This window comes from Galeopterus variegatus, unplaced genomic scaffold (genome assembly GCF_000696425.1).
Source record: "Galeopterus variegatus unplaced genomic scaffold, G_variegatus-3.0.2 Scaffold3602, whole genome shotgun sequence".
Taxonomy (NCBI): Eukaryota; Metazoa; Chordata; class Mammalia; order Dermoptera; family Cynocephalidae; genus Galeopterus; species Galeopterus variegatus.
The window spans coordinates 5,672-16,285 of NW_007729713.1; the positions used below are offsets into that span (position 1 = coordinate 5,672).

The following is a 10,614-nucleotide window of genomic DNA, read 5'->3' on the forward strand; positions in this document are numbered from 1 at the left end:
AATTTTTTTTTTTTTTTTTTTAAAGATGACCGGTAAGGGGATCTTAACCCTTGACTTGGTGTTGTCAGCACCACGCTCAACCAGTGAGCGAACCGGCCATCCCTATATGGGATCCGAACCCGGGGCCTTGGTGTTATCAGCACCGCACTCTCCCGAGTGAGCCACGGGCCGGCCCGTAACTGGCCATATTTTTAATATCTTTCCATATGTTGTGTAATCAATGGGTGAATGCTTCAATTCTTAATACTGAAGTAAATCGAATTGTATGGCTATACATATTGAAAAAGAATAATTCTGTAAATAAAGCTAGTTACAAGACTGATTACCATAGAAGGCATTCATCACCCCTCAGCTTCTAGTACAGTGCTGTCCAACAGACATACAATGTAAGCCACATAATGTAGCTTTTATTTTTCTAGTAGTGTCCTTTAAAAAGGTAAACAATATTGGACAGAGCAGTACTAGCATTTATTTTTTAGACTATGTGGAATACCAGATTACCAAAATAAACTGGTATCAATGTATTTATACCTGTTTTTTAAAAAAGAAGTTCCAAAACAAAGCAAAATAATTTAATGGTTAAAGATTAAGTAGTAGTGTGTAGAAAAAAATTTAATTACTAAGAGCTATACAGATGTACTTATATATCATATAATGTAAGCAAGATGACAACTGTTTTAATTATTATTTTATTTGGGACAAATGTTTCAATTTTCAGTTGAAAAACTGAAGAACAAATTCAGAACTTAAATTCTCAAATTTAGAACTCCTTCTAAATCATTAAGAGCATACCTGAATGCCTGATAACTTCTCTCTACAAACATGCCAATTCAAGGAGGGTAATGACTTGTCTACTTACCATTCCTCCTTCCTTTTCATTATTATGGAACCTAATTTAGTAATTTGGGGACAGAACTGCCAGATGGAGGCTTTGGGTGGCTGTGGGATGGAAGTTGGCATAGAAAAGTGAGACAAGAATAGTAAAAGATTGTTTACTGCTACAGAGAAAGGACCTCCTCTCTTTGAACATTTTTAAAAGTTCATTAAGTACCTTTTTTCAAGTCTACAGTATTTAACTCACTTTACAGCTTCACCCACAAGAGGATATTCATTACCTGAGTAATCTACAATGTGTGTTGGAACTCTCTCAGGGGTTACATCAGCTGGAATGGTGATTTCTTCTGCACGGGGAGGAACCTTCGTTTGCAAACAAATACAGAAAAGGAAAAAAACTTTGGATATTATCAATCAAATCTGTTAACAGATTATGTAAAAAACAAAAAACAAACAAACAAAAAACTTATAGGGCTGGACAGTTAGCGCAGGTGGTTAGAGCATGATGCTGATAACACCAAGGTCCAGGGTTCAATACCTGTACTAGCCAGCTGCCAAAAAAAAAAAGTATGATAAAATATTTTTTAAAAATGTACTTTACTATCTATGTAAGCACAGGACATATTATGCATACTTCAGACCTAAAACAGTTTAAAACAATTCTTAAATTAATTTGATGTTTCAAACATTAGATTTTTAAAATGTCTTTTTTTTTTTTTGTGACCGGCCACACCACCGCGCTCAGCCAGTGAGTGCACCGGCCATCCCTATATAGGATCGGAACCCGTGGCGGGCGCACTACTGCGCTCCCAGCGCCACACTCTCCCGAGTGCGCCACGGGGTTGACCCTAAAATGTCATTTTGATTCTACTTTGTTGAAGGCTTAAGATACTCTGCAGGGCCGGCCTGGTGGCGCACTGGAAAGTGCGCCGCTTGGGAGCGTGGCAGCGCTCCCGCCGAGGGTTCGGATCCCATGTGGAGACCGGTTCCCGCTCACTGGCTGAGCGCGGTGCGGGCGCAACACCGAGGGTTGCGATCCCGTTGCCGGTCCCCAGTACGGATGCAACACCGAGGGTTGCGATCCCGTTACCGGTCAGTAAAAAAAGACAAAAAGGAAAAAAAAAAAAAAGATACCCTGCAAATGAGGAGCATGTTAATCCAAACCTATCTTCAAATAAACCAATAAATTATCAAAATTCTTTTCTTTGAGAAGATAACTGATTAGCTACATAAGCCTTATTTTTAATGATTGTATTTTTCCAAAAGACTGTATAATTTTTTAATTAATTAAAAATCCCTTATGCACACTCAAGAGGACTATGCTAAAACAATTTTAAACTAAGTTAATTATCACCAAAAACTTTTAGGTATTATACCCCAAGTGACTATAAATTAATGTTACTGATTCCACAAATGGCAAATGAAAATATACTTCATTTCTCAAATTAAGTAATTATTTAACTATCTTATTTAAGAAAAGAAAGAAACAAAGAATGATCAAATGAAACAAAGTTGTAAATGTTGAAAACACTAACACACAATACATCAAATTTCTGTCTGAACAATGAAATTATACAGATAGTCCTATCTAAACAAGAGTAAAGAAAGGGTAAATGCAAAGTGTGACGCTAATACCTACCATGTGAGGAAGAGAATAAATATCATTTTCATACCATTGCATGGATCCCATTCCCTATAGTAATATCCTAACTTTACTTTATAAAGGACTTAGCCAGCAGTCCCTCACACTCGAACTTCCAAAATGTAAATAGATATACTGCCAATAATAAAAAAACACCTTTTTTGGTGGCATTCCACTATTATTAAACTCATCTCATTTGAGACCCACAACAGTGCTTTGAGGTAGGCAAAGGAAGAATGAATTAGTTTTGTCACTTGTAAAAAATGAGGCAGGTAGATAATATTAAAGGTTTTCAAATATACGTGTGAGAATTCTAGTGGTTCTGACAAAAAAACCTCAAAGACCAGAAAGAGAATGTCAGGTGGAAGGCAAGCAGGGATCCAGACCTTCATCCTAATTTTAACTTGTGGAAACACTCATCATCTCTTTCATATTTTGGACTTATAAGCAACATTTTATTTTTAAGAAAGGATTAAACAGTGTAGATGATATCTATATCCCTTTCAGCTCCCATTTTACAGATGAGACAACTGAGGCACAGAGGTGACAAATGTCCTTGACAAGGTCAAAGGAAGGAAACGCAAAGAACTTGGGTGAACTTAGACCTAGTTTGGTTCTTTCTCCTACACTGTATTTCAGGGATGTCCTCTATAAACTAACATGAGACTTTTAAAAAGTCACAACTGTCAGAAAGGAAACACATGCAAAAAAAGGGTGAAATTTATTTCATTTAACTTAATTTTGATAAATTAAAAAAATTTTTAATATAGTAAAGAAATCAAAATGTTTACCTCTTCTGGAAATTCTTCACTGACCAGAGACATAATCAGTGATGTCTTCCCAACTCTAGCTGTGAAAAGAAAAATCATTAGTTTAATAAAGTGTTTACGTTCCACATAAGCTCAAATTCAGCAACTGCATAGGTATGTCAGTTAATTGTTAGCTAAAATCAAAGGCATCCAAGTTACCAAGTTTTAGTACAATACTTAAAAGTACATCCTTTTTTCTGCTTAGAAAAGTAACATACTCATTGTTAAAAAAAAAATTACCAAAATATATATTGTAAACATAAGAATCACCTATAATATCTCCCCTTAACAGTTTAATATATATGAATATATATATTCTCCCAGATTTCTCCTACACTTATATTAGCTTATGATAATTTACCACAATTGAACCATAATATTCACACTACTTTGTAATCTTCCTTTATCACTTAATTATGTATTTGGGCAGTATTCCATGTCAATATATAAAAACCTCCTGGAAGGGAGAGTTATTGTTTAATGAGTGCAGAGATTTTATTGTGGATGATGAAAAAATTTTAGGTACAGATAGTGGTGATAGTTACACAACGCTGTGAATGTATTTAATGCCACTGAACTGCATACTTATGAGTTTAAAATGATAAATGTTATACATATTTTACAACAGTTTTTAAAAATAGCAATAATAAATCCATCTCATATTAAGATTAAAAAACCCTCCTGCGTTATTTTCTGATAATTGTATAAGAATCCGTTGTATGATATAATTTATTAATGTAATCTAACAATGAACATGTGGATTGTTTCCAAGTTTTCACATTCACAAACAATGCTGCAATCAGTATTTCTACAGGATAAATTCCTAGAAGTGGAACTCAAGTTAGCACACATAATCTATTTTGTTTTTAATAGATATTGTTAAATTACCTCTAGAAAAGAATAAAACAATTTACATCCTCACTAACAGAATATCAGAGTTTGTTATTCTCTACATCCCTACATTCTTTCTCTCTTAGAGTATCAGATTTAAAGTGTTAGTAACAAGGTAAAAGCAAAGAAACTTTCCTTTTACATTTTCTATTCTAGCAATTTATTGAATATCAGAGTTTGTTATTCTCTACATCCCTACATTCTTTCTCTCTTAGAGTATCAGATTTAAAGGGTTAGTAACAAGGTAAAAGCAAAGAAACTTTCCTTTTACATTTTCTATTCTAGCAATTTATTATGCAAACATTAAGATTTTAATTTTTATTACAAAATTTGGACTTCAATTCCCATCACTTTCTGATCACATAATTACTACTGCTAGACATTCAACTACTTATCAACCAAGTCTTTTTGTGATTTTAGAGGAAACCAGTCCACCTGCCTATTAATCTCTGCCAAAACAACAAATTACTGTTTCCAAAAGCCTAAATATAAAAGAAATGAAAATTTTTAGAGTTAAGAAAATCACATTCCCTTCTTCAAATGATTAAAAGAAAGGTTGAACTAAAAACACAAGTCAAGTCTCTGGAGAAATAATGAATGCCTGGAACACAGGAAGGACAGCCCTGGTCCAAACAGAGTGTGCTGTGAACAACTGGGTTCTGCAGGTGGAGGGATAGACTAGATGGCTTAACAGGTGTCTTCTAGCTCTGATTTCTACAGATCTTTTCAACTGACTTGTATGAGAAGGCTCGGTCCTTCAAGTGGCTGACAATAAGGTAACATTTCACTGAGTTCTGACCATGTCAGTGAATCTAGAACCCATCATCACAGAACTGCAAGAACCTAGCCAACGATTTCAGCTTATTCCACTCCCTGCAAAATTTTCAGATGAGGAACATGGGACCCACAGGTTTCACTGAAAGATTAACTGCAGACCTAAGAGTCTCCTTTTAGGTCTCCTGAAGGCCAAGCCAGTGCTCTTTCTTACGCTATACTTTTAAAATACTGGTAACACAGGTTAAAAATATAGAAAGGGAATGGTGACGCCTGGAGTCAACATGCATTGCATACACAAACAAATACCACCTAGATTAATTAAAATATTCATCAGTTCATTGGTGACTAATCCAGCAGCTCTGGCTGTTTCACTTTTTTTTTTTTTTTTAACTTATTTTGAGAAAATTTCAGACTTACAGAGAAATTACAAAACTAGTACAAAGGATTCATGTTGATCCTTTACCCAGATTCCCCATGTTAACATTTTACCATATTTGCATTATCATTCTCTCTCTGTCCCTCTCTCTGTATATTTAAACCATTTGAGAATAAATTGGCCTTAGTATGTATTTACTAAAAGGTCATTCTCTTACATAACCACAGTACACTGTTAAGAGTAGAAAATTAAAACCAATACAATACTATTGTCCAATCGACAGACCTTATTCACATTTTGTTTGTCCCACTACTATCCTTTATAGAAAAAAAAAATCATTTTTTCTGGTCCAGGATCAAAAGTTGCATTTGGTTGTCATGCCTCTTTAGCTTCCCTTAACCTGGAAGAGTTTCTTAATCTTTTCTGTCTTTCATGACCTTAATATTTTGGGATGTTTTTGCAGTTTTGGTAGGAATACCCCAGAAGTGATATTGTGTCTTCCTCAGTGCATCTTAGCAGAAAGCAGATGACATCAATTTGTCCCATTACTGGTGATGTTAGGTATCATTACTCAGGTGAGGTGGTGTCTGCCATGTTTCTCCACTGTGAAGTTATTTTTCCCTTTGTAATAAATAAATTGTGAGGCGATACTTTGAGACTATGTAAATATCCTGTTTCTCATTGAACTTCTGCCTAGTAGTTTTAGCACCCACTGATGATTCTTGCCTGAAACAAGCATTGCTGTAGTGGTTGCGAGACAGTAATTCTCTAGTTATTTCTATCAATACTTCTACACTATTTCCTTCTACTGTAATGAAAACTTTCTCTTCTGATTCATATTTCATATATATTTGTGTGTATACATACAGAGAGAGAGAGAATGCACTCATGGATTCCTACACTATTCTATTGTTTTATGGGTTATAATCCTTTACTGTCATTCATTATTTGGAGGCCCAAATTATTCCATTTTACTTGTAAAAATGACATTTATGCAATATAGATCAACATGTGCAATATGATCCCATTTTACAAATATGTATGTGCATAGAAAAAAACCTGGAAGAACATATATATATATATATATATATATATATATACACACACACACACACACACATACATACCAACAGTGGTTATCTCACACACACACACACACACACACACACATACCAACAGTGGTTATCTCTGAAGTAAAAGTAATTGTAATTTTATTTCTTGTGCTTATCTACACACACACACACACACACATACATACCAACAGTGGTTATCTCTGAAGTAAAAGTAATTGTAATTTTATTTCTTGTGCTTATCCATATTTTCCAAATTTTCTAATAAAAACATAATTTTTGCTACTAGAAAAGATCAATAAGTACTATGTTAAAAGTCATTTTTTGGTAGTAAAAACTAGCATATTCTAAATTTACAGATAGCAATTGAAATTTACCTAAAGGTTGACAGGTTAAATGCATTGTTTCATTGCTTTGACAACCAATACTACTAATTCTTGAGCACTACTATGTGCCAAGCACAATTCCAGACACTGAGGATACCACTCTGATCAAGGTTACTAACATCTTTCCTACTTTTTCAGAGATTACATTGTAACAGATTTATGTAGTTATCACCAATAAAATTAACACACTCTCTACACATTGGGATTAAAAAGAAAAATTTAAAAACCGTACAATCCCTGACTCACCTTTCCTCTGTACTTAGCATTCAAGTTTGCATTATCAAATTTTCCATTGAAATTTTTAATATTCATTCCCTCTTCTGTTTCCCCTTCTCCCTAGTTATGGTACTTTTATTGAAACACCTCCTAGTTCCCAGCTTTCTACCCCCTTCTCCAGTCTCTCCTCCCATTAATTTACCAACAATACACATGCCAATTCATTTTTCTTACATACACTTTCCATTTTCTAACTCACCGGATCAAAACCCTTCTTTTGACTCTCAATTACCTACTTGACTCTCAATTACCTACCACGTGAAGGTAAAACCATTCTACTGGCCTTTGAAAAGCATACATAATCTAATCCCAGCTTGTCTATCTAATCTCATTCCCCACTATTCTCCACATACACAATTTGCTAAAATAAGGCCATTCTGCTTTATATAAGCACAAACAAGCCATGATGAATCTTACCCCCCCCACACAGTTTTTCTTATCTAGAATATCATTCCTTCTCTCCCCTCAACTTATCTAAATTTTAACCATTTCTCAAGGTTCAAATTCTACCTCATCCCTAAAGACATCCCAGAGTTACTGTAGCTCACAATCCCTCTATTTCCTCCTTTGAACTACTCCTATGCCAAATAATTTATATTAAATTATAATTTATATATAAGGTACATACAGAACATGTATGAGTCCACATTAACACAACAACCAATTATTTGGAAACACTTGGATAATTAACTGAATTTTCTAATTTTATATGAATGGGAGAAGGACTTGTGTAGCACATCGACCAGACTAAATGATCTGATTTGATTTCACCTTGTCCAAGCACAACAGTATTGCTATAGTTTCAGCACTACCACTAGGGAAATTAGTCCCATCTCCTGGAGCTTCTGGAACTCCTATTCAAAGCATTTCTTAGAGCAGTTGGAGAGCTGTGAATAGTAGGTAACTGATGAAACAATTTTTAAAAACACACAACATATATGAAAATTATTTTATTCAATTTGTTTTCAGTAAAAAATAATGTTGAAATTTCAAATAATATTACAGGAGGGTGTGATATAATAAAGAATATATCTGCTCTTTGTCCTACTCCCTGGCAGAGCATCAAAATCCCCTGGAATTTCCTGAATGTTAGGAGTGTCTTTTGTTATAAATAATAAGCCCCTTTCAACTATACTTGAGTTCATCCTAAGAAGGTGACTTATTTAGTGCATGGGGGGTAAGCAAGACAGCTTCAGGATGCAGTTGGTCACCAGAAACACCAACCACATGATTAGAGGCTTAGGTCTTTCAGCCCTACCCCCAAAACTCCAAATAGGAAAGGGGGGCTAGAGATGAGTTCAACCACATGGCCAATAATTTAATCAATCATACCTGCATAATAAAACCCCATATAAAAACACCGGACATCAAAGCTTAGGAGATCTTCCTGGTTGGTGAACATATCAACATACCAGGAAGGTGGTACACCCTGACTCCATGGGGACAGAAGCTCCTGCACTTGGGACTCTTCAAGACCTTTCTCTATGTACCTCTTCATCTGGCTATTCATTTGTAGAATTGTGAGCGTAGCACCTTTCAGAGTCCTGTGCATTGTTCTAGTCAATAACTGAACCCAAAGGGGTTGTAGGAAGCCCCAAATTTGTAGTCAGGCAGAAGTGCAGGCAGTTTGGGGGGGTCCCACTTGCACCTGGTGTCTGAAGTAAGGGCAATCTTGTTGGGGATCTTGCCCTTTAATTTGTGGGATATAATGCTAACTCTGGGTAGTGTTAGAATTTAGTAGAATTGTATTGCAGGACACCCAGCTGGTGTCAGAGAACCAGTGTCAGAATGTAGAGGGCATGAGGGTTTTGTATTTATCAAAAAAAGTTATGGCTCAAAAAACTGAGAAATACATTAACAGATCTTATATTCAAGAGTACTAGCTCCTTCCAGACACATTTCACACTGCCTGGACCAAACTAGAGAACACACTAGAAGAACAAACAGACAGAATTAACTTATGCCTCTACATGACCCTTTTTTGCATGTGCAATCTCTTACTATTAATTCATTTGATAATTATTTACCTGATTGTCTTCTAAGCACAAAGTTTAATCTTAAATACTATGTGGGGATAATATGGAAAATGTATTAAATAAGATAAACAAAATTGCTGTGAAAGAGGTATGTATTGGGCTGGCCCACTAGCTCACTTGGTTAGAGCATGTTCACAACACCAAGGTCAATGGTTCTGATCCATTACTGGCTAGCCACCAGAAATAAATAAATAAATAAAATGAATGAATGAATGAACAAACAAATAAACAATAAATAAAAATGGAGGAAGGGAGAGAGAAGGGAAGTGAGTAAAGGGGAAGGGAAGGGAGGGAAAGGAAAGAAAGATAACCATTCCTCCCAGAAGTGTCTAAACAGAGCAGGAAATCAAAATGCTCATTTTAAAAAATACAACTTATAATTTGGTCTCTAGGAGGAAAAAATTAATAATTAGTGATCCAGTTAAGACATGTGCATTCTTAAGACAGTGTTGTGCCTGTATAATACCTAGACAACTTCCCAATATATCACCAGCGGTCTCCTGAAGGACTTCTCAGACTTCCTTGATGAAAATGGGACATTTCCTACCAGCTACTGAATATCTCCAGAAAGATTAAAAAACAAGTGTTTCACTATAACCCACAAGAAACTCCTCAAGGGCAGAAAACGTGTCTTTCTTATTCACTGCTAAATCTCTAGCTCCTAGCAAATCACATGGCATTTAATAAATGCAGCTGTATAGCTTAGTGGTTAAGAGCACAGATTTGAAATTCAGGAAAATGGTTGACTATTTCTGAAAGAAAGAGAGGACAATGAAATGGGAAGGGAGCTTTAAACGATTGGTGACATTTTATTTCTTCAGCCGGGTAGTATTTGTTATATTATTTTTCATACCTTTTATATAAATATTTCACCAAAAGTAGAAGAAAATAAAAAGAACACAGGCTTTAGATCAGACAGAATTGGACTAAAATCTTAATTCCAGCACTTACTAGCTGTGTTTCCTCAGGCAAGTCATCAAGACTCAGTTTGTTGATCTATAAAATATAGTACTGACCAGCCTCCTAAAAGTGTTAAGAGGATTAAGAAGACAGCTATATAATGCTTAGCACAATACATGGTACACATTAAATGCACAAATGGTAGTTGTTGCTGTGATGATGATGATGATGATGCTTGAATTAAAGAAGTGTTCACTGGCCTGGCCAGAAAATCTGGATTCAGATTTTGCCACTAAAAGTATGACCCTGAGATGTCACTGACTCTCTCCGGGCCTCAATTTTCTCATCAGTTGAATCAGTTAAAAAAAGGGAGAGACGGGTTGGACTAGATGCTATCTAAATGCTTATACCGTATGATTAATCTAAACTACCATGTAGCACAACTAGAAAAAAGGTCTGTAACACAAGAATAAGTGCCCGTTACATTAGGTAAGATATAGTACCCTAGAGGACTGGCCGGTTAGCTCAGTTGGTTAGAATGCTGTGTGTGACAACACCAAGGTTAAGGGTTCAGATCCCCATACTGGCCAGCTGCAAAAAAAAAAAAAAAAAAAAAA

At 35.4% G+C, this 10,614-nt stretch overlaps 1 protein-coding gene across 1 annotated transcript in view; it reads right to left on the bottom strand.

The window, feature by feature from the left end:
* Positions 1-10,614, bottom strand: part of LOC103601137 (mitochondrial Rho GTPase 1-like) — a gene marked incomplete at its 3' end in the record, with an annotated part of 21,040 nt that overhangs the window by 1,691 nt on the left and 8,735 nt on the right. The window contains exons 2-3 of the mRNA XM_008585516.1: positions 3,268-3,326; positions 1,116-1,197 (exon numbers count right to left, since the gene is read on the bottom strand). Of these exons, the coding sequence (XP_008583738.1) occupies positions 1,116-1,197; positions 3,268-3,326 (141 nt within the window). The remainder of the gene's footprint in view (positions 1-1,115; positions 1,198-3,267; positions 3,327-10,614) is intronic.